The 24,200-nt window shown below is 48.9% G+C and overlaps 1 protein-coding gene across 2 annotated transcripts in view; it reads left to right on the forward strand.

Moving 5' to 3' along the window:
- The window catches only part of CDKL1 (cyclin dependent kinase like 1), a 34,018-nt gene continuing 9,818 nt past the window's right edge, over window positions 1-24,200 (forward strand). Inside the window, exons 1-5 of one of the 2 annotated variants that reach the window (XM_048852458.2) lie at window positions 1-504; window positions 13,916-14,037; window positions 19,835-19,907; window positions 21,069-21,159; window positions 22,378-22,578. In XM_048852458.2, the coding sequence (XP_048708415.1) occupies window positions 337-504; window positions 13,916-14,037; window positions 19,835-19,907; window positions 21,069-21,159; window positions 22,378-22,578 (655 nt within the window). In that variant the 5' untranslated portion in view covers window positions 1-336. The remainder of the gene's footprint in view (window positions 505-13,915; window positions 14,038-19,834; window positions 19,908-21,068; window positions 21,160-22,377; window positions 22,579-24,200) is intronic. The other variant, XM_048852457.2, reaches the window with a different exon arrangement.

Consider the following 24,200-nt stretch of genomic DNA (forward strand, 5'->3'; position numbering starts at 1 on the left):
CGCGCGGCCGCGCCTCCCCCGGCAACCCGCGCCGCCGGCAAGCGGGGCATTACATTTTAATTTCCAAGCGCGGCCGGCGAGCTAGGGCAGGACGCGAACCGGGGGAGAGCTGCGGGGCCAGCGGCTGGAGGGAGACCGGGGCGACCGGCCGCTTCCCTGCCCCGGCGTGCGGCTCGGGCGTTAGCTCCCGCGGGGGGACGGGGACCGGGACGGGGCTGGCGGCGCTCGGGCGGCTCTCCCGGCCCCGGGGCGCCCGGGCCATTTGGTCGGGTGCCGCGCAAGGTCCCAGCTCGGCCCGAGTTGAGAGCCGCCCTTGGAGAAGGTTCTCCGCGGGCCATGGAGAAGTATGAGAAGCTCGGCAAGATCGGAGAAGGCTCCTACGGGGTGGTGTTCAAATGCCGGAACCGAGACACCGGCCAGATCGTGGCGATTAAGAAGTTCCTAGAATCGGAGGAGGATCCGGTTATAAAGAAAATCGCCCTTCGAGAGATCCGGATGTTAAAGGTAATTGCCTGGCTGGCTGTTAGCCCTCTAGGACCTGACCTTGCCACATTGTGACGGCGGGTAGCCTGGCTGGGGTTTCAACTCTCCAAGGTTTTGCTTATTCTGAGCCAAATAACATCTTGCGGGGGTAATTTCCCCAAACCTCCTAACCCAGATGCAAATATTAGGTGTCTCTAATTTAAGTGAGCTGTAGCTCACGAAAGCTCATGCTCAAATAAATTGGCTAGTCTCTAAGGTGCCACAAGTACTCCTTTTCCTTTTACGAATACAGACTAACACGGCTGCTACTCTGAAACCTGTATTTAGCCTGGGATTTCCCAAAGCATCCTAAGGAACCCCCTTGGCTTTCAGAAAACCTGGATTTGTGCTGGAAATGGCCCAACCTGATGATCACTTTAGATAAGCTATTACCAGCAGGACAGTGGGGTGGGAGGAGGTATTGTTTCATATTCTCTGTGTGTATATAAAGTCTGCTGCAGTTTCCACGGTATGCATCTGATGAAGTGAGCTGTAGCTCACAGAAGCTCATGCTCAAATAAATTGGTTAGTCTCTAAGGTGCCACAAGTCCTCCTTTTCTTTTTGCGAATACAGACTAACACGGCTGTTACTCTGAAACCTTGGCTTTCAGTGGGATTTGAGGGGCCAATTCCCCTCTGCTCTTTGAAAATGCTAGCCTTCCTGATTTTGAAGATCTAGCAGCTGTTTCCACTTCTGCTGGTTTTGGGGGGGATTATAATTGTTCTGTATAAATATCCCAACAGAGCTGATTTGAATTCTGGGGAGAAAAGTGCAACAACAATCTCTTCCTTTGTCAGGAGTTTTTATTGGGGGGGGGGATGTATATAATCCTGTGGCTTTAGATGATGATTACATTACTCTTGAATATACAATGGCTTAATGTTCCAAACATTCGTTTTTCCTAAGCAGTCTTTACAGAGGGTAAATCGACGGGGGTAGCCAACAAAGCCCCTGCTGAGATAGTTACATGGAGGTTGTGTGGTTGATTTCAGAGAGTACCTTTGGTAGTAAGATTTGCTAAATAGCCATTTGATGGATGCGATTGTATACCCATGCCGCTGGGTCATCCTTACGAGCGATTGTGTGCAGTAGGGAAACGCACAGTCTTGCTCACGTTAAGGGAGGTCTGAGAGTTAAGACTTGGAGGAACTTGAAATTCGCGTGTGATGGGGAGAATGTGTCGTCTCAATCCAGCGCGAATACACGTCTCGCTTAAAATGTAAATTGACCTTGTTCTCACAACCAGCCTGGCCCAGAGAGGAACAGATTCGCTATGTCAATGCACTGGGCATTGCAAGAACGTCACTGCTTTCTCAAATCTAGCTCCGAGGCCAGATGGAGCTGTGCTTACTTGTCTGGAGTAGGACCTTATTCTGCGAGTGGCCTCGTTGGCAGGGAAGCCAGACTTTCGGCCCTGAGCGTGTGCACAAGATACCTCGCTACAAGCCCACCAGAGTTGCACAGGCTGGTCGGCAGCAGGCTTCTTTTCCCCACCCAGGTTGTCTCTTCCTAGAGGAGCAATGATCGTGGCAGGCGGCAAAGCTGGGTTGTGGAGCATGTGCAGACCAGGCCCCCCGTCCACCACTTCAGTTGTGGACGTACTGCTGTCTTGGGCCTCGACCCTGCAGACCTGCCCATCTGAGTAACATTCAGCTTCAGCTCGTGTTTGAAATTGCCTGTTTGCGTAAGGGCTGGCGGCGTTGGGCTCTTCGTTTGGAGACACCCAGTGAGGGAGTGAGAAGAGGCCTTGTAGCTTCTGCTCCTCAAGTCTCCTGGGTGAGAAACTCGTTGCTCTGTCGATCCTGCTCTGGGCTACCCGTGTGCATGTGTTAAATCCGTGTATGTAAATTAATAAGGTTTATTTATCTCTGTACGTTTCACAATAAAATACAATAAATACTTTAAAACAGTGTAAGGAATCATCAGAAACGGTGCTCGTTAGTGCACTTAAATTTGGCACACATTAAAAAACAAAAACCCCGAGGGAAACTCCGAGACAACCAAACCCGTTCCTATTCACATAGGCGCCAGGTTTATATAACTTTTGGTGGTGCCCAGAATGGGTCCAAGCAGAGCCGACCCATCTATAGGGCAGACCGGGCCAACCACCCCGGGCCCCACGCTTCAGGGGGACACGGAGTCCAGAGTGGCCTTGGGGGCTAGCAGGGGGCCTGGCACCAGCAACGCTGAGCAACCCGGCCTCAGCCCGCTCCGCCCCGCCCCCATCCCAACCCTTCCCCCAAGCCCCCGCTCCCACCCCGCCTCTTCCTGGCTTCCGCCCCCTCCCCAGAGTGACGCTGGGAGCCAGCGGAGTGGAGTGGGGTGGGCTGGGCCAGGTCGCTGGCTGCTGCTGGCTCCAGGCCCCCCCGCTAACTCCCCCAGGCCGCCCTGGATCCCGCGTCCCACTGAAGCGCGGGGGCCCCCAAAGCGTGGTAAGCCCAAACATTGGTGGAGCCGGGTCCACCTTCTTAAATATTGGTGGAGCCCGGGCACCACGGGCCCAAAAACTCGCCTCCTATTCAGACTGCTAAGGCTGAAAATCGACATTCTGGAACGTTGTCCTTTATATAAGCTGAAAGTCAAGAATTTAGGATGTTTTAGCACAAAAAGCCTGACAGAAAACACGGAAATATTTTCTGAAGGGTCTTTTTAAAAAATTTCTTTATTTAAAGATCAATGTTTAGAGATTTCTTCCCCAGTATTAGCATTTCCCCCAGTCTCTGGTTTCTACCTGGCATTTTTCCCAGACTCCACTTTCTGCTTGGCATTTATGGAGCAGTAAGAGACCATTATCCGCTATCACTGTTCTTTTCCATTATCTTAATTTGCTTGTTGGGAACCAAACAACGTTTCTGTTGCTGTAAGTATGAGATTTCAGTGTGACACAATAGTTTTGAAAATGTCCCCAGAGCTGCTCTTGTTATAAACCATGGTCCGTTCTGGTATTTTATGACCTGTTTTCATATAAATGTGTGGGGTCCTGACGCGAGAGAGGTTGTGATAAACGAAGCTGAGGCTTCCTCCTGCTTCCGTCACAGTCAATGGTAGAAGACCCATTTGTTTCATCTGAAGCAGGATCCGATCCCTGTTTACAGTCATGGTAGTGACTCCAGAACCATTTTAGGATAAAAGCACCATTGGCACAGGGTCAGGCTTGATGGAGAATATGGGTTTGTTGCCCTGCCAGGAACAAACTGGGAAACTGCAGTTCTATCTGTTTAGATGCATAATTCTTCCTAACAAACTGCACGAAGCTTTATGTGAATATGAAAGATTTGCAAACGAACATAATAGTTACAGAAGCTGCTTGTCAGAAGCATGGATGATAAATGCGTCTTCCCCACGCCCATAATAATAAAGAACCCAACAAACTGCAGGTCATCACCAAAAGATCTGTTTCAGAGTAGCAGCCGTGTTAGTCTGTATCCGCAAAAAGAACAGGAGGACTTGTGGCACCTTAGAGACTCACCAATTTATTTGAGCATGAGCTTTCATGAGCTACAGCCCACTTCATCGGATGCATTCAGTGGAAAATATCTGTGTTTGGAGTGATGTTGATTTAACAAGTGGAGACCTGCTCCACTATCTTTTAAACTTTTTCTTTGTAAATAGTAACAGATTGTTTGTTTGCTTATTAATTAAGGTATTTCTTGGCTTAGGCAACACACTGTTTGTCTAAGATCCAATGAGATTATGTTTCATCAGTGAAAAACGTCCGTTCCCCCCCCCCATAAATATTTGTTCTGCAGAGTAAATATTTTATGGACAAAGGTTTGTGTAACTAACAAGCTATGGTAGCTGGCTCAGAAAGATAGCCAGAGTAGGCAGAGAGTGATGGCTTTGAAATATACAAAAGGTACTACTGTGAAAACAGGGTCAGTCTTTGTATAAACTGTATCCCCGACAATAGAAACCCGATACTTGCTGTTTCTAGAAGGATGAATTTTAATGTTGCCAGCTGATATAGTGCTGTGCGTGGGGCCTCAATTCACAAAACGCTCAAAGGCATATATTACAAAACCATAAAAGGTGGGCGTGGCTTTATAAAAAAATCCCGCTCTGTAAGGTGTATGGCTTCTGGAGACGCACGCTTCAGATGGAGAACGGGCCTTTGACAAAGAGCTACTAGCAGATTGCAAACACACACATTCATTATTATTATTCTGCGTTACAGAGGCCCTGGTGGAGATCAGGACCTGTTTGCGCTAAGCACTTTAAAATACATTGTCTGCGACAGTCCTGCCCCAAAGAGATTACAGCCTAAATCAACAAGACAGATGAGGGATTAGAGGGGTCGGGAGTTGCCAAAGGTCAGACAGCAGGGCAGCTGTCATCTCATCATGTACAACCAGCCCCACTGCTGCTGATCCCACAGAGATTTGTGTGCAGTGCTCAAGGCTCCAGAACCTTTACTGAGTCTTCACACAGCAACAGGGCTGCCTGGGAAATTGTGTTTGGTTGCTTTGGAAAGTGCCTGTAGCAGGCGTGTGGGACTTAGTCTTAGGAAAACCTCGATCCCAGGGAACCTCGCCCAACACGTGTTCCCAATAGTACTGCACTCATGCGAAGCCAACAAACTGAGTAGAGCTTAAATCATGCTCGAAGGAAGAGCTGTGGGAAAGCACGGCAATGAATTGACCAAGCAGTTTGGGCTCGGTGTCCACTTGGTTAGACTTACTCGGGGCTGGGGAGTTCCACTGGAATGACCCTCGAGTCAAGAAGACCCTGCCCTGGCTGGAATGGTGGCATGTACAGCAAGAAGGATAGCCATGGAGGATAGGTCCATCAATGGCTATTAGCCAGGATGGGCAGGGATGGTGTCCCTAGCCTTTGTTTGCCAGAAGCTGGGAATGGGCGACAGGATGGATCATTTGATGATGACCTGTTCTGTTCATTCCCTCTGGGGCACCTGGCATTGGCCACTTTTGGAAGACGGGATACTGGGCTAGATGGACTCTTGGTCTGACCCAGTAGGGCCGTTCTTATGTCATCTCTGCTGATTTCATTTGGCTTGGGTGGACATAGGAAAAAAGGGTCACTGAAGACTTTGGACCTGATCCTATAAGGTGCTGAGAGGTCGACTCTGACTGACTAATGGAAGTGGAGGCTGCCTGCAGAATTGGACCCTTTGGGATAAAAAGCTGTCAGCTGGCTCACTTTGCTTTCCGGCAAGTGGTGCAGTTCGTGGAGAGAGGCTGGCACCAACCCCGTGTTCCTGTACCAAGTTGCAGACAGACAGCCTGGCAGAAGCTGGCTAACTTAAAGGAAGCCCAAGTAGAAGTGAATTATGATAGTTGAGCTTTGGAGATGAAGACGGGAATGACCATAGTACAGTCCCCACTGGCGAAAAGTGCCAATTTTCCAGAGATCAGGAGGTGGGATGAGCCACTGGGATACTGCTACAATGTGGCCTTCCATGTTGAAGGACAAATCCAGGGATGTCCCTAAATTTTCTCCGTTTGGCTCGTGGCAGTCGTGCTGCTCAGTGAATTTGTGAAAATGCTCATGGGCTCAGCTGTCTTGGTTCAGGGACCCTCCTGCAGGCTGGGCATAAGCCACTTGTATCTCATTCAAACCCACAGCCGGCTGAAAGGCTGCTTCAGCCTTGAGCTGCGCTAGGACCCTGCTGTGTTGGGTGAAAGATTCTTGGCCAATGACGGGCAAGTGCCGCCCTCTGCTGCGACCTCTGTTATAAGAATGAGTGCTGGTGTACTGAAAATTCTGGAGCGATGTTTGCATGGGTATCTCCAAAGCAGCCCAGAGATGGACAGTTTAAGGCTCCAGTGAAAAGATGCCAACTGCTTAAAGAGTCCAGCTGGGAACTGGAAACCACATTGGACCGGGGGGGAGGCTGCTCAGACTCGTTGAGGCAGCAGTGAGGTAAAGAGGGAGAAGCTGGGGCCTCTAACCTTCAGCTCACCCTCTCCCCACTGCATCAGAAGAATGGTCTGAGAGTTTAAAGGGGTGAAAAACTTCCCCAAAGTGCCTGAAGTTGCTAAGAGAAGATCTCTTGGGTGAGCTAAGCCTTGGCTATCAGGTATAGCTAACATAAGAACGGCATACTGGGTCAGACCAAAGGTCCATTTATCCCAGTATCCTGTCTTCCAACAGTGGCCAATGCCAGGTGCCCCAGAGGAAATGAATAGAACAGGTAATCATCAAGTGATCCATCCCATGCCGCCCATTCCCAGCTTCTGGCAAACAGAGGCTAGGAACACCATCACTGCCCACCCTGGCTAATAGACATCGATGGACCTATCCTCCATGAATTTATCTAGTTCTTTTTTGAACCCCGTTATAGTCTTGGCCTTCACAACATCCTCTGGCAAGGAGTTCCACAGGTTGACTGTGCGTTGTGTGAAGAAATACTTCCTTTTGTTTGTTTTAAACCTGCTGTCTATTAATTTCATTGGGCGACCCCTAGTTCGTGATCTGTTTGTGTGGAATTGCTGAAGAATTGTCCTGAACAAAGTTTTTGCTTTTTGTTTTATGGCTCAACTCCTGTTTTAGTTTTCCCTCTGTGAGCCTCTGACATAGCCCATAGCCTTTTCTGTCAGAGTTAAGAGCAAGTGTATCCTGTTTCTCCACTCCTGGGCAGCGTTTGTTTGGTATGCTAAGGACCAACGAGGTATGTACGTGGGGGAGAGGTCTAACGTGACACCCTTTTGAATGTGCTGTTATCAGATCAGAGAAAATAGCAGAGCAACCAACCCTCTGAGAACTTGACTACACAAACTACAGGTGAATTCGGTGCTAGCATGTCTCCTGTTCGCTCTTCCCTTGGAAAGTGAAACACCAAATTCCCTGGTAAAGGCTGACTAGGACGTGCGGGAACTGGCTTTGACACATCCCCTTCAATGAGTGAGCTCAGTTGCCAAAGGAGCCCAGTTCCACCGGGGGCCACCACCAGCCCCCAAATGCCACTCGGCTCCCAAGAGCTGCTGACAGCTCTAAATCATTAGTAAGAACCGATTTCCTCAGGCAATTCACACTGGTCAGGTCGCAAGCTGATCTGAATTCCCAGAGAGAGCTGCCAGCGTTTCAGGTAGGATTAGCTCTGCATCCCGTCTCCTTCTCAATGGCCGTTCCCAGCAAGGGAACAGTGGAGCCTAGGCCGAAGGGTAAAGAGAGAACTCTCCCCATCCCCTCCCCAACACCTGTAAGTGCAGGCCAGGACCCTGGACACCAGAAGACGACCCCTCATCTCTTCTGTCAGCAGTGAACCGAGCCCTTCCCTACAGCCTGGAGACCGTCCTAGGGCTGCAGAACTGGAGCTGGGGAAGCGACCAAAACAGGCCAAACTTGAGTGGTGGTGTGACCCCATGCGCCAGGATGCGAGGCCGCTCACTCAGATTTGCTGCCCCGTCACGGCGTCGTGACCTGATGCACAGGATGGTGGTGCCGCTCGGATTTGGCCTGGCTGCCCCTCCGTCGTGTCAGCAGGGAAAGGGGCCCAGCCATTAGGCCACCCAGCTCCGGACTGGGGCTGGGGGGAGGGGCCCTCTCTCGTTGCTCCCTTGCCAAGTTCAGGTTCTCAAAAGTGGGGGGCAGTGGCCCCTTGTCACCCCCATCTCCGGCCCCTGCTAAGACCGTCTGGGCTGCAGGTGGAGGGTTGAGCCTAATTGCAGCCCTGTTAGGAGCTCAGACAAAGGGCCTGGCACCCAGCCTGGCACCTCGTTTCCTGCTCTGACATCGATATGGCAGCGAGAGCCGACCCGCTTCTAATTTGTTGATCTGGCCAAGTGGCAAGGGAAAACCACAACCGCAAGCAGCTGCCAGGTTTGTCCCAGCTGCCAGGAAGGCTGGATTTCCCCCATTGCCAGTGATCTGGGGTGACTGATGAACCCCTGTTTGCTCTGCAGAGGAGGTGATGCAGCGGGTGCTGGGGTGGAGGCCAAAAGACCTGTCTATAGTTGGCGATTCTAATAGTCATGTCTCATTAGTGCTACATTGTGACTGAAAATAATCTTGACTCATGGACCTCTCCAGGGCTCCACTGAAATGAGGTGGGTTTGCGTGTGAAATGACGACCGCTGAACAAAGTGGAAGTGGTTGGCTGCGACTGACATCACGCGACTGTCTGTGCCTGCTGCTGACTGTTTCCTTCCAGTTGTGTAGTAATTGGCCCTTATTAGGAACGATAGTCCTCATCGTCACTCCCCCATGAGCCTGTGTATCCCACCTGGGGTAAGTGACCAACCCCAGAAACGCTGAACTTTAGCTTCAACGCGGTCTTGGGAGTTTTCTCTAGTGCCTGTCACCTACCAATCCGAGCCTTCCCAAGGGTGATCAAGGGGATGTCTGTACTGCAGGGATAAAGCAAGTTATCTACACTCAAGTTAGCTAGCCCAGCTTGGGTGGGAGTGGCCACATTGCAAAATAGCCCTCTGGTGCTGGAGCCGCACTCGTGGAGGGCTAAGGCTTCTGGGGGCAGGCACGTCATATGGTCCATAGCATTGCAGTGAGCTGAACCGCTCTGAGTTGTTTCCCAGTGAATTGGGCAGCCAAGTTCTCTCGCTTCCTGGGTGCACAGGGGAAAACCTGGGTTGGCATTGGAGAGCTAGCGGTGCTCGAACGGCACTAGCCGCGTCCACGCTGCAGAGAGCTTGGGTTAGCACAGGGGAGGGACCGGGGGACAGCCTCCCGGGCCAGGAGCTCAGGAGCCGGGCAGGAGGGTCCCGCGGGCTGGATGTGGCCCCCAGGCCTTAGTTTGCCCACCTCTGCTCCAGACAGTGCACCTCTTGTGTGGCTAACGTCACCTGCTTTAGAACTCGTGCCCTGTAACGCCGGCTACAAGCCGCTGCAGTGTTCAGAAATGTCCTGATGTAGGGTCCAACCTGCACCGTAAGGTGAAGAATAGAGTTCCAGTTTATGAACCACACAGCAACGCAGTGCATGAACATTACTCCTTTCCCTAGGGAACAATTACTGAACCCGCCGGGCACCTCAGCTCTGGCATTGCAAAGGGAGTGAGAAAAAAAATTCAGTGCAACTATTTCTCAGAAACTGAAGGAAAAATAAGATCTTTTCCCGATCAGGTTAGTAGAGGATTGTGTAGCTATAACCGAAAGCTGTCATCCATGCCACCAACTTACTCAATATAGTATATGTAGCTGCAACAGGTGACCACAAACAGTACTAAGTGGGTTGGGATTAGGAGGGGGAAGTCTTCCCTGCTGCTGCCTGACAACACCCAGTGGTGGCACTAAAAAGCTGAACACAGCTTTCTTTAGCTAGACCCCATCTACAGCAACGCACAAAGGCACTGTGAGAGGTAATGGCAGATTTATGGGGCCTTTGAGTTCACAATTGTGGCTGGGGACTGACTGATGCATTAAAGATCTGAACGTTCTTTGCCCAGAGCTGTATTGTTCAACTAGAAATTAATGATCTTAGCTGCAGCCTACTAAAATTCTGCACATAAGCTGTAATTTACTAGCCGAGTTTAACCACGCATCCCTCTCCTTGGTCTCCCTGGTGGAGTCTGTAGAGCTTAGGAGAGTAATCAAATACCTGCAGCACCGGCTTTCAGAGCATTGTTCTTGTGGTGCTTTCCATGGGGAAAGTAAATCTGGATACGTGATATTAAAAATATCCCAACTTTTATTTCAAGCTCCAGTTCAAACACACACCGTGACTGTTCTGCATTAAGGACTGTGTACGGATAAGCACCTTTGAAACTTTGAATAGGTTTGAGTTTTTCTAAACAGTGGCGACCATGGCCTGTTTGTTCTCTCCTGCGTGTGCTGCGTTAACACAATTGTCACTTATAAAATATATATATATGTATTTGGGAGAGTCTCGCCTTGGGTCTGTGTTTTACTGCGACATTGGATATGTGGGCACAGGCCAGTCTGACACATGCAAGCTGCTCGGGTTTTTAAAGCCTGCTGCATTTCAATGATCTGACCCTATGATTGGGAGAAATCCTAGCCAGTTAGTCTTATAGGAAGACTTCTAATCGCTGGGCAAGACTTGGACTTATTCCAGGAATCCCGTGGGTTGTTATCTGTCTGTGCAACCCTTGCATCCAGAGGCTGAGTGACTGAATTTAAACCTCCCAGCTATTTTGAGGGTGTTTCCTGTTGGTAGTAATGTACCTCTGAAATCTTAGCCCGGGCTAACATTCACATGACTGGGAAGAAAAATTCCTGAAAGGTGAATACATATTTTTCAATGTTTGGCCATTCTGTGCTTTCTCCAGCCACCCTGCCTGCCCCTTTCATTCCTGTTCCCCACTGTATTCCCCTTCCCACCTACTGGCCAGCGAGGATCTTGCTGTTGGAAGGGCTGTAATATGGCTTTGTTTAAAGTGGGTTTCAGAACCAAGCTGGGAGCGAGGGTCCACAGTTCTTGCCATCTAGGCTCACCCCAGTAAACTCAGGGCTCTCTGGCTCCTTCTGGTGGCTGGACCATCTAGGCTGCAGCAGCCCCAGAAACCTCCACCTGCTCACAGAGCTGGGCCTTTCAGCTCTAGCAATAAAGGTTCGTGCTCCTAGATCCGAAGATAATGAGTTCAGTGCCCACTGCTGACAACCCACCCAGCGGCATCATGGTCCATGTGGGAGCTATTTTAGAGACAAGAATAGGGATGCTGGTGGAGTGGGGAAGGTGTGAGGTTGGGGAAAGGAGAATGGATGGATTTACCTTGGGATATACATGCCTGTTCTTCCTGTGGTTTGACAGCCGCATTGTGACACTTTCCCCATCCCTCCCTTTCTCTTTCATGTACGTTTTGGTGGTGTTACTTCACATGGAGGGACTAATAATCTGAGGGTGGCCAGAGTCTGTGTTACAGGGGCCCCAGTCACAGCAGAGGGACCAGTGAGAGAGACTTGCAACTTCACAGGGTAATCGTTAGGCAAATTGGCTTTCCACAGCCATTCAGAGTGCAGCAGTTTTGCATAACCGGAGTCAGCTGTGTGTCCATTAGTAACTGCCCTGCACCCCTGCGCTCTGATGGGCAGAACCAATTGCATTTCAGCGTCGTGCGCTGCCATCTGCATTGGGCAGGGTGGGGACCCAGTTTGTGGCTCTTGAAGGGTAACTGTCTGTATGGTGTAAGTGAAGCTGTTTCAAGGCCTGAAAGATGAATGGTACTTACTGCTGCCCTCTGCTACGCTATGTCTTGTCTGTGGAGCACACAGACAGTACTGATTTGAATAGGCTGGAGCTCACGTCTGCTCTTCTCCTTAAGAACTCACAGCCTGCCGGGCGGGGGATGTTTTCAGTTCTCTTGCTTTCAGCCAGCCAGATTCCATCTTTTGCCCCAGGGACAGAAATAGAACTAAATATGGGGGGGGGGGCGGTGGGTGTATACCTGTGTTTTGATAAAGGACGTATATTTGCGTGGGGATGGTTAAAACTGGAAGGTCTCATCCAAGCTCCTGAGTTTCATCTGTCACCTCTGTAATTCATTTGGGTGGCCCCTGGCTCGTGTATTATGATGTAGGTCGGAGGTTCTCAAACTGTGGGTTGGGACCCCAAAGTGGGTCGCCAGGGCTGGTGTTAGACTTGCTGGAGCCCAAGGCCGAAGCCCAAGCCCCACCGCCCGGGGCTGAAGCCGCCCGGGGCACCAGGGCTCAGGTCCCAGGCCCTCCGCCAGGGCTTTGACTTTGGCCCCCCCTCCACGCCCGGGGTGGTTCAGCTTAGGCTTTGGCTTTGGACCCCTGACCTGCGGCAGCAGGGCTTGGGTGGGCTCAGGCTTCGGTCCCCCCGTCCTGGGCTTGTGTAGTAATTTTTGTTGTCAGAAGGGGGTCGCGGTGCAATGAAATTTGAGAACCCCTGATGCAGGTGAATAGGAGCTTTGCTACATCGCTCATTATCTTGGATACTTCTACCTTGTCTCCCTCCACCCCTGCCTGTAACCTAAACAGCCCCGATCTTCTCAACCTCTACATACACACACACACACACCCCTCTCACTTTTCATGCCTTGCATCGCTTTTCCTGCCCTTTGGCTGTGGCCCTTTTCTAACAAGGCTACCTCCTTTGTGAGAGGAGATGAGCAAACTCACCATAGTATTCAAGGTGAGAGCAAGTCATTGACCTATCTAGTGGTGGTATCAGTATCATTCTGTATCCTTTCTTAACATAATCTAGCATCTCTTCTAGTGCTGTTGTGCTTAGAGCAGATGTTTTTACTGAGCTGTCCACAGTGCGGCTTTTAACCTGCATGGTTATATAGAATCCATCACGCTGGAAAGAACTATTCACACTCGTATTTACCTTGCACTTCTCTATTTAATCCGCAACTGATTTGTCTGGTCAGCCAAGACCCTCCTTACAGTCTTCTCCAATGCTGGCTAATTTAAATCATTTTTCTCCACTGTCTTGCTGCTCGTTCCCTTTTCTGAATAGTTTGTTCACGTATTAAAAGGTGGCCTAGTACAGAACCTTGGAGATGCCTTGTTGTCAGTTTCCTATGTTGAAAATTCATTGTTTATTCTAAAACTCAATCCAGCACAAAATTTAAGGATGCCTGTCTTTGTAAGCATGCGAGTAATGGGACTACTCATCTGATTAAAATTACCCATGTGCCTAAGTGTGCTGCTGGATCGGAGTCCAGCTCTGTTTTCTATTCCTTTACCACTTACTCGTCCATGCACCTTCCTTAAAAAAACAACCAAAATACAAATCAAATGTTGACGATACCAGGAAGTGGAATAACAATTTCATATTGCAACAGACGGCCTAAAAGATCCAGATGTGCCACATCTTAATACGCACATTAAGAATCTTGGTCTGAAGTCCTTTGATAAGGAAGCCCCTGATACCATGCAAAACAAAAACAAAAAATCGTTTCCAAATGATCCCCTCAAAAGTTGAGACAGTGAATTAGCAAAGAAAGGAGCGGGAGGTTTCACTGTCATTGGTGGAGATTCTCAATGTCTTAGTCCCAAAAAGCTTCTAACATTTATATGAAAGGTTTTTCAGCAGCTCTAAGGTCTTACTTTGTGTATTTCCAAGCCATTATCTAAGGAGACTCTCTTCTTTCACTGTGGTACAATCAGAGGCTAGATACTATGTGAAGGGTGGTGCAGAAATACCTGTGATGCATAGAAATTATTTTTTGCATACCAACATCTTCTCTAGTAGGTGGCTGTTTAAGTCCAGTTTATCTGTGGCCCCAGCTGTCTCCAGAAATAACTAACCACTAGCCTCTTCCAGCCCTAGTTGTGGCCGCTTGGTCCCACTATTGTACAAGCTGGCTGATTCAAGGTGTTTTGTGTAAGACGTGTTCTTTGCCCCAAAGAACCAGAACTTTCATCCCATGAAAACTTTCATTCCCCCCCTACCCCGCACCCCGCTTTTCCGTTCCAAGCTGCGGGACGGGGCGGTGAGCCGTCTAGGCTGCGTTACTAAGTAGACCACTCCCTTGTGTGTTCACAGCAACTGAAGCACTCCAACCTGGTCAACCTGCTGGAAGTCTTCAGGAGGAAACGGAAGCTCCACTTGGTCTTTGAATACTGTGACCACACAGTTCTCCATGAGCTGGACAAGTACCCGCGGGGGTGAGTAGTCGACCTCTGGGCTGTGGTGGGGCTTGTGGGAGAGCGAGGGAGAACATAAGAACGGCCATACTGGGTCAGACCAAAGGTCCGTCAAACCCAGTACCCTGTTCTCTGACAGTGGCCAATGGCAGGTGCCCCAAAGGGAATGAACAGAACAGGTCATCATCAGGTTCCAGAGGTTGACCGTGCGTTGCGTGAAAAAAATACTTTCTTGTGTTTGTTTTAAACCTGCTACCTATTAATTTCAGTTGGTGGCCCCTTGTTCTTGTGTTATGAGAAGGTGTAAATAACACTTCCTTATTTACTTTCTCCACACCAGTCATGAATTTATAGACCTCCCTTAGTTGTCTCATATCTCCCCTTAGTTGTCTCTTTTCCCAGCTGAAAAGTCCCAGTCTTATTAATCTCTCCTCATACAGAAGCCGTTCCATACCCCTAATAATTTTTGTTGCCCTTTTCTGAACCTTTTCCAATTCCAATATACCTTTTTTGAGATGGGACGGCCACATCTGCACGCAGTATTCAAGATGTGGGCGTACCATTGATTTATATAGAGGCAATATGATACTTTCTGTCTTAGAAAGGAAAGTTCGTGGGAGTCACTTACTGCCCCAGAATGCTCTCGGGAGGGTCTCATTAATAACTGTCGGGGCGACGTGAAGGCTGCCCGGCACAGTGCACTTGACCCTCTCGGTTACTGTGGCTTAGCAATGCTGTCCGAAAGAATTGCCCAAAGAGCCTGGGAGTGGTGCTGCACAGAGCTGCTCACCAAGGAGATAATGTCGCTCAGCCTGAGCATTCAGAGTAATAGCTCGCCTGCTTGACAGGAGCAAACTGAAGCGGAGAGAAGGGCTTGAGAGACCTGAAATCCTAATGCTGCAAACAGCCCCCAGGCCCAGAGCCTGCAGCTTTCACTTGGGGCAGCAGTAGTCGCCTTCCATGTCCACCTCCATGATTGCTTGTGATTAGCAATGAAATCAACTTGTGGGTGGCTCAAGAAGTGGCTGCTGGCTTCCTACCAGACAGGTGTCCATCAGCCACCCTGCAAAGCCCACCTTTCCGGCCGCCTGTCTGTATTATTTTGTGTGTCCCCCTTTAGGGGATAGGTGCCCAGGCGTGAGATGAACTTGGCCTGCAGCCACACTGTTTAGATGAGAAGAAATAATAACCCAGTCTGGCCTGGCTTGCCAGCCAGTCTGATGTGGAGTGAGCATCAGGCTGAAATTCTCTCTCCCACCCTCACCAAGGTGGATGCTCCGGGTCTGGGTTTGAGCTAAGGGGGAAGGCAGCCTGCCTGTTTGTGGTTGATGGAGAGTCTAGAGGGCTTTGCTGTCCGGGACTATATTCACTCTAGCTCCTGTGATAAACCCAGCATCCAATTCCTGTTTAGAGATTAAAATAATCTCAGGCCCAGGTGATTGCGCTCAACTTTACTTTCGCTGGGTCCAATAAAATCTCCCTCTAGCCTGTCCCGGCTGGGCTCTTATTGATTGCTTAGACTGGATTATGAGAACTCGCAGTGGTTTTGCTATTGTCTCTTCTCCTGACCCCCCAGTTCTACTGAGCAGAGCACGTTGACTCGGCTCAATCTGTAGCCTGTAAGGCCAGTTACCCAACCCATGAGCAGTTATTAATAATGTGACGGGCATGATCGGTCGGGCAGAACTCATGGCTTTCTGCGGTCTGGCTCGCTTGCCGAACAAACAGAATCGGGCGCGGCTTTGGCAGAGAGTTACCCTGGCATGTACCATGCATGCGCCGCTGTGTTTATGTGCGTGCCCCCGAGAGCTCTCAGCGCTTCCCTTCTAGCAGCCATCTGCACAAAGCAGGAGTGGTGTGTACAGAGGAAAGTAAACATTCTCCTTTCTGGTGTCTGTCTGGTTTGTGACGTCATATAAACGATGCTCTACTGAAATGTATGACTGGGAGTTATTCCTGGTGATTTGGTGCTATGGAAATACTCAGCATAAGTTTATAAATCATTTTGCAGGCCTCACGTTAGATGAATGGTTGGGTAGGAAGCTAATTGATTGAGGGGTTGGCGGAACAAAAGCCGTTGTTCTCATGGGTGCGTGGCTTCAGCAGAAGAATTGGACATGCTGGTGGGAGATAAGGTTTGTAAGCTAGGCAGCAGCTTCCCTAGCACGCTAGCTAGAGTCTGTGAACTTGGAGTCAGGAAAGGGGATGCATTGTCCCCGTCAGGGAAGACCCTGATTTCACTGTCTCTTCCTTCCAGACAACTCCAGTTTGAACTAATAAGTTTACTGTAGGCTAAATAGATCGGATGCTTTATTTAGAATAATCTTGGTCTCTGTTACTCTGAACGGAGAGTTCTCCTGAGAACGGGGGCTGCGTTTGTACAGACCGTAGGTATGTGTTCATACTGCACTTAGCACGATGGAGCCTGACTGGAGCATCCATGTGCTCCGATAATCGAACCTGTTCTCCGTGCGTTCAGGGCCTAGCAAAATGGAGCCCTGGTCTGTGATTGGGACCTATTCTGCAATACAAATAAGTTCCAGTACATAGATCCTCATTGGAGAAGGGCTAAGGGCTAGGAATATAATTAATGCCAGTCAACATGGCTTTATTGAAAATCGGTCTTGTCGAACCTGATTTCCTTCTTTGAGGAGATTACAGGTTTGGTTGATAAAAGTAAATACCTATATGTGATAGACTTGACTTAGGACCACACACTGGTCTGATTAAAAAATTAGCACTATCCAACATCAACAAACCACAGGTTAAATGGATTAACATGTGCTTTGATATTGGATAGTGCTAATATTTTGAATAGATTAGGGGGCATGGATCAGCATTCACGTCACACTGCCCGTCAGTACCCGGGTCGGGCTGGGAAAGCTAATGAGCCAACCAGCGGCCCCAGTTCAGTGATGAGTGGGGGAGGGATAGCTCAGTGGTTTGAGCATTGGCCTGCTAAACCCAGGGTCGTGAGTTCAATCCTTGAGGGGGTCATTTAGGGATCGGGGGCAAAAATTGGGGGTTGGTCCTGCTTTGAGCAGGGGGTTGGACTAGATGACCTCCTGAGGTCCCTTCCAACCCTGAGATTCGATTCTATTCTATGAATGCTGGTCACATGCGGCCTGAGACACATTGCGCATCCACTAAGAAGAATGGATTAAGGTGTATCTCAAAAAGTAGCTGTCAATAGTGAATTACCATCAAATGGCCTGTCCCTAGTGGGGTTCCACAAGGATTGGTTCTAGGCCTGACCCTGTTCCACATTTTCATCAATGCTCAGCAAGTAAATATAAAGTCACTGCTGATGGAAATTTGCAGGTGACACAAAGACTGGCAGAATAAGCAATGGCAGGGCAGTTACACAGAGTTGTCTGGATTGATTGGTAAGCTGGGCTTTTTAATACAGCCAGATGCCAGGTTATACACCTAGGAACAAAGAATTCGGGCCCTGCCTACAAAGTGGGGAACTGTCGTGGAAAGCAATGACTCTGGAAGGGATTTTGGGAGCATAGCAGACGGGCAGCTCCTGGTGAGCTCCCTGCGTGGTGATGTGGCAAAAAGGGCTAATGTGACCCTTGGGTGCACAAAGGGGAGTAGGGCAGGGGAGGGGACGTTACCTCTGCATGTGGCATCGGTGAGAGTGACACCAGAACACCGTGTCCTCGTTTTTGAAAAATTGGAGAGGGTGCCGAGAAGAGCCACAGACGTTATTTGAAAGCGGGAGAAAATGCCTCGCAGTGACTGACTGCGAGCCCATTCTGTTTAGTTTTCCAAAAGGAGATTGAGAGGTGACTTGATCAGAGAATATCCGTACCTTCATGGGGAGAAAATCCCACATACCAAAGGGCTCTTTATTCTAGCAGAGCAAGGCAGAACAGGAACCAGTGGCTGGACTTTAAATCCAGACAAATTCAAATTTGAAATAAGGCACAACTTTTTAACCATGAGGGTGATTAACCCCTGGAACAAGCTACCAAGGGAGGTGGTGGATTCTCCATCCCTTGGTGTCTTGAAGTCAAGACTTGATGCCTTTCTGGATGACCTGCATTAGCCAAACACAAGTGAGAGGTCTCAATACACGGGGTAACGGGGTGACATTTAAGGGCTGTGTGGTATCCAGGAGGTCAGACTAGATGATCTATTGGTCCCTTCTGCCCTTAAAGTCTCTGAATCATCCAGAACAATGTAATGCTTTTCAAAATAGCCAGCACTGAAATAAATGAGATGATCTGTCACTGCTGAGTTCCTTAGTGTTTGTTCACTTGAAAGTACTTTTTATGGATGTTTCCAGGAATCTGAGCTGAAGCTTCAGTCCTCCAGAGCAGGAGTATAAAGGGAACGGTTATTTGTAATGGCGAAGGGTTTATGCGGAAGGAAACAAGAATTAAACAACAACATCTCGCACTTGAATGCCCCATTGCAGGCAGGACTGGTGGAACTGCCTCTCGTTAAAGCTGCCTGGCATTCCGTATTCAAACCCTGTTTTTAGCTAATTATAACGCTGCCAAATGTTAACCTGATGTCCGCTCGTACTGCAGTCGGAGGGCAGCACTCTGTCATGTCATTCCGAGCCCGTTTCCTGAGCACGACTCGAGCCCTGATACAGCAGGATTGCAGGAGAGCCATAAAGGTGGCATGCAAAGGATTTGTGCAAAATTGGGGCTGTCCCCCCTCTTTTCTGGCTTCTTTAGGATGGATGAAAAAGGCTTGAAAGGCATAAAACGTTTGTGTTGGGCCTTTGAAACCTCAGGACTGTCAGCTCTGCCCTGCCTGGTGTGGCTGGGGGACCTCATGAATGTCTGGATGCGGACTGTCGGCCCCATAACTGTGTACGGACTGTCGGCCCCATAACTGCGGGGAGGCGGGTGCTGAATCTTTAACAAAAATGTCCCCTCTCTAAAATGTTGGCTTGCCATTCAAGTTAAAGAGATGGGAGGGAACAGAGCAAACCCTTCCTCTCTCCTTTGCTCAACGTTCACTCTCTTGGCGTGGGTGACCTAGTGATCTGACAGTATCACAAGTCAGAGGTGGCCTCCGTGTTGTGATTTGTCTCTCTGTCTCCGGCACCGGCAGGGGAGAGCCACTGTAGACTGGCCGTTGGCATTGTTCGTAGGATGTCAGAAGAGTTAATGGTGCAGGACATGTGAATGATGAGACTAGTCACAGGACAGGAGGCGCCAGTAACCAGCCCGCATCAGTGTCTGGTTGCCAGGGGGCAGACGCGATGTCGGCTAGATGTGAATGGCACAAAAACCTTGGATCGGGCTCAGCTGGTATAAATCTTTGTGTCTTGTCACTGTAAACTGAAATCACAAGGCCCCTCAGCGCTCGTCTGAATCTGTTCAGCGCTTGGAATAGCGCTAGAAAGTACATAGTGCCCCTCAGGACAGATCTTGAATCTGTTATAGACTTAACAGCTGTATTTGTAACCTCATGTTATAAAAGAGGTTTACATGCCAAAAGGGGTCTCTGTAGAACTCCATAAAGAGTTTCTGTCTGCAGCATAGAAATGTGGGGAGAGTAGACGGGCAACAGATAGAAAAAGCTTCAGTTGTCAGTAACGTGGGTGGACTTTCCTCCGAGTTCCCGTACTTATAGAGTGGCTAGGCTGAGCATTAAATCTGTATTTCTTGTAACTTGTCTCTATTAAGTGAAGTCTGTAGTGTAAATGGTCCCAAAGTGTTGGGCTGGGGGAACTGTACTTCCTGACTGCTTTGGATGTAGATGGCATTAAATTTTGCTGGCATTTAAGTTTAAGTCCTTTCTCCTAATGTCATTTTAAAAATAAATTTTCTCTGTGTGCTTTTTAAAACAGGGTCCCAGAGCATCTCGTGAAGAGCATAACTTGGCAGACCCTCCAAGCTGTAAACTTTTGCCATAAACACAATGTAAGTCCCATAAACACTAGCACTGTATATCAGAGTGTTGCTTTGAAGCAGGTACAGATTCTGTTACAATCTCCCAGGTCTGGTATACTCTGTGCAGGGGAGTCGACAAGATTTTTGTCTTCTTTTTATAGATGTTGCCACAAGCTCCGGAATATTTTATTCATTATTTAGATCCCTGAGGTTCATTGTCAGAATGATTTTATGCTAATAACTTCAGGTGAGCTTCCCACCTAAACAATAGCTTGTAGCAGTGTGTCCTTCTGTGAGAACTGTCACCAATCGTAGCCATGTGCAGAGAACAGACCTGATATCTAGTCATTCAAGGCCTGATTCAGCACCTACTGGATTCAATGAAAGTCTTTCTATTGACTCTAGTGGGTGTTGGATCAGGCCCCTAATGAAAAGTTACAAAAGTTACACGCGCTAAGATCTGTGCTAAGGGACCAGCTAACCTCTGCTTTCGGGAGGTGGATCGTAGTGTTAGGCTGAATAAAAATTGTACAGGAAACCTAAGGCATGCTTTTAGCTCCTCATTTGCAGCCTGGTTCAGTGAGAGAGTTGCTTATCAGAGGTGCTTCTTACTGCGAGCTTAGCTGGTATTTTCTTTGTTTTTATTTATCTGCAGAGGGCTGATCTAAGAGGTGGGAGGGAGACTTCTTTGGAACAAACATTTTGTTTCCACTAGTAGAACCGTGGAGCCACAGGAACTTGGCAGCCTGCCTAGCTGGCTTGCAGAATTTGTTGTTTTGTCTCTTTTTCTCTCTCTTCCTTTCATCCCTCCACCATTAAATTGATGGATTGTATTTGGTGCTAGTCTGCACAGTAAACCTTGCACATGTAAAGAGCTCTGGGAATGTCCATCATGCCACTCCATTATTTCACACTGGGCCACTTGAGTCGCATGGGGGTTGTCTAGCGATGCAGAACTATGCAGCTGAAATTGTGGATGTGCATAGTATCTTATCCCAAGTGTGAAGTGAAAGACCAGGTTATTGTAGGACCCAGCAGGATGCTGCTTTACCAGTTGAAGAATCTTATCATCTTCTGTTAAGGATGCGTGTTGGGTTAAAGCTGATGGAGTGCTCAGCAATGGGAATGTGGCAGAATTAACCTGTTCCAGATTTAGATACTTGCTCCTGATTCACTTGTTTGTGTTTCCAGTGCATACATCGGGATGTGAAGCCAGAAAACATCCTAATAACTAAGCATGCTGTCATTAAACTTTGTGACTTTGGATTTGCTCGCATATTAAGTAAGTGCAGTTAACTTCTTCCATGTAGTATGTGCTTTTAAAACACAAAGTGTTTGACCTGCTATTTACATTTTGTTAAGGACTCTGTCTGAGGGCAGTCCTGCCTGGAATGCCCTCTTGTGGCAGGCGATGGCACAAGTGCACTTGCCTCAGTTTCCCTGCCTCCATTTCCCCTCTATACAACCCATGCAAAGGAATATTCTCTCATGCAGCAAATTCAAGCCGTTTTACTCATATAAAGTTCCAAGGTCCACAAATCCCTCATAGTAAAAGCAATTCTTCACAAACCTCCCCCAGCAAAACAAGGCTACACTCACCCAGGCCTCTCTGCCCTCATTCCCGGTATCCACCCTCCAGCACCGGCCCTCTTGTTTTCGCCTCAGCTTCTCCTAGTCGGGCTGGTTCTTCCCACAAGCCTTCTCACGAGCTCTCCTGCAACACGGCAGGGGATCCCCAGCTCTGGCCAGGCCCCGCCATCAACTTTTGGCTCTTCCCAATGGCTCTCGGGAGCAGCCGTGAAGAGCCGGTACAGTTTCTTCCTGGGTCTCCTGTCCTCCTCAGGCAGCTCTCACCTGCCCCTCCTGACTTCCTTCAGGGACCTCTTGCCTGGGGCCAGGTGTTCTCTTTGGAGCCCAGCTGGGGTCAGCTGATGAGTCGCAAGGGCACGAGCCTTTTTCCTCTTGAAGGGCCAGTGCCACCTTGTGACAGGCGCACTTTGTCTTTGGGATACCCACACACACATGAAAACCCTCTTGCGGTGTTGTTTGTTTCACAGAGAACCTCCACTTAAGACGGAGTCTTGTTATCGCAGGAGGGGCTTGGTTTGCAAAAGGACCTCGCCCTGGGAATGGCGGCTTCGCTTGTCCCATAATAATAATAATAATCTTGTGACCCTTCGGTTTGCCTGTTTCTCCAGACAAGCGACCTGGGGTTTGAGAGCTGAGAACTGGCAGCGCCCTCTCGGAGGAGTGGTGCGTAGCCTGATTTCAGGAAAATATTGTTTTGATTGCACCGGGTCATGAGCATTGCAAAGTTGGGTTCTGAATAAGTGCAGTAGCCCATGTTGGTTTCTACCATGCGGTGCTGCAAGGATGACCTTCAGGACCATTACTGTAGCAGTGTCTGAGAGAGATGATAAGCAACATGCTCATTACCTTTCCTTTAATAATTCTGATCCCAGATTTCTATTTATTTCTATCCTTCCTGGCCACAATCTAGCTGGACCTAGTGATTATTACACAGACTACGTGGCTACCAGATGGTACCGTTCTCCTGAGTTACTTGTAGGAGATACTCAATATGGCCCTCCCGTGGATGTCTGGGCAATAGGCTGCGTCTTTGCAGAGTTGTTGTCAGGTGTCCCCTTGTGGCCTGGAAAATCAGATGTGGACCAGCTGTACCTAATAAGGAGAACCTTGGGTAAGTTGTCCCCGTGCAATGAGGTTTCAGCCACGTTCCTCTCTAATCATCCTGTTTAACCAATAATGGAAAGAGTGCAAGTACCGGACAAACCTGATTATTATGCAAATCAGAATCCAGCCAACACTTGTATCTTAGGAAAGCCTCCGATTATCAGTTCAGAGCGCAGATCAAAGTCCTCCTCCAGGTGTGTTGCTTTATTTCACACTCATGCAATGGTCACTGGTCTGTTTTGAGTCACAGCAGGAAATGGTATGTCGGAGTACAGCACAATGATCACTGTGCAAACACACTTAGCAGTCCTGAGCTTAGCAGCAAATTGCACTTTAGAATCCCAACTGAACTGCAGCAATGCGTATGCAAATAAAGAGAAAGTAAATAACTTTTCAGCTGTCTAACTTTGTCTTGGTCACGATGGGCCTGATCCCCACAACTCCCCCTGGAGTGAATGGGAGCACGGGTGAACCTCCGAAGAAGAAGAATGTTACTAGGGTTGCTTGTATTCTTGTTGACTTCGGTGGCAGTTAGGTTTACCCAGCATTTCTTGGGGAACGGGCCCTGTCCCCATGCATGTGTTTGCAAGAACATACACTCGAGGTCGCAGGTGCTGCCCAGGGGCTCCTGCAGTCTTTCTCCAGGATTTAAGTTGGTCACCCACTTGTTAAGTCATTCTAGGACACTTCCATGGACTAGGGATACGGAGGTGGTGGTGGTTTTTAATGAGCTACGTGAATAGTGGAATAACCGGAAGATAGCCAATTCTGATTCCATTGCATTTGTGAGTCTTTCATATTTACCTCCCAGTCATTCTCAAGAGATCCAACTTTCCCGAAGCAAATACTCACCGACAGTGAATTTTAAGTTCAGCTGTATGCTCCGAGCACACATTAGTATGTCAGGCCCCCAAACCAGCAGCTGGCCCCACATGGGCACAGGGGTTTGCCTGCATGGAGCCTGCTGCAGGATCTGCCCCTTAGAGGGCGAGGTTCAGTTAGCTACGTGGCCCAGTTTTGGGGACAGAAACAGTAGAGTGTGATTTGTGTAAATGACTAGTGCTGCAGACTCCAGGGAGCGCTTACTAGCCATCGGCAGAACCGTATTTTCGGGCAAAACCTGGGCCTGACTTGGAACGAGTAGAGCTGAGAATTTTGCCATCTGTTCCTGAACAGGAATAAAGAGGTGAAATGAGGCAGATTATTTGTTGTGAATTATTTGCTTAAGGCCTTATCTTCCTCTCTCCTCTCCAAGGAGCCCTCCCACTGCCATTCCCCCAGGTTTAGAACAGGCCTCATGCCACTGTGTCTGGTCTTCCCAGGGCCCTGGATGAGACTCCCTGTGTTCTAGTCCATGTAGATTTGTAAGCCCATCTCCATGGCATCTGAGCACCGTGGACCTGATTGAGAGTCCACTGGGAGGATTTCCTTTGATAGGTGTTGCTGCAGTTTGATGTGAGCCATAGTTATTTTGACAGGTTTCAGAGTAGCAGCCGTGTTAGTCTGTACCCGCAAAAAGAACAGAAGGACTTGTGGCACCTTAGAGACTAACAAATTTATTTGAGCATAAGCTTTCGTGAGCTACAGCTAGCTCACAGAAGCTTATGCTCAAATAAATTTGTTAGTCTC

The sequence above is a fragment of the Caretta caretta genome, chromosome 6, assembly GCF_965140235.1.
Source record: "Caretta caretta isolate rCarCar2 chromosome 6, rCarCar1.hap1, whole genome shotgun sequence".
NCBI classification, from domain to species: domain Eukaryota; kingdom Metazoa; phylum Chordata; order Testudines; family Cheloniidae; genus Caretta; species Caretta caretta.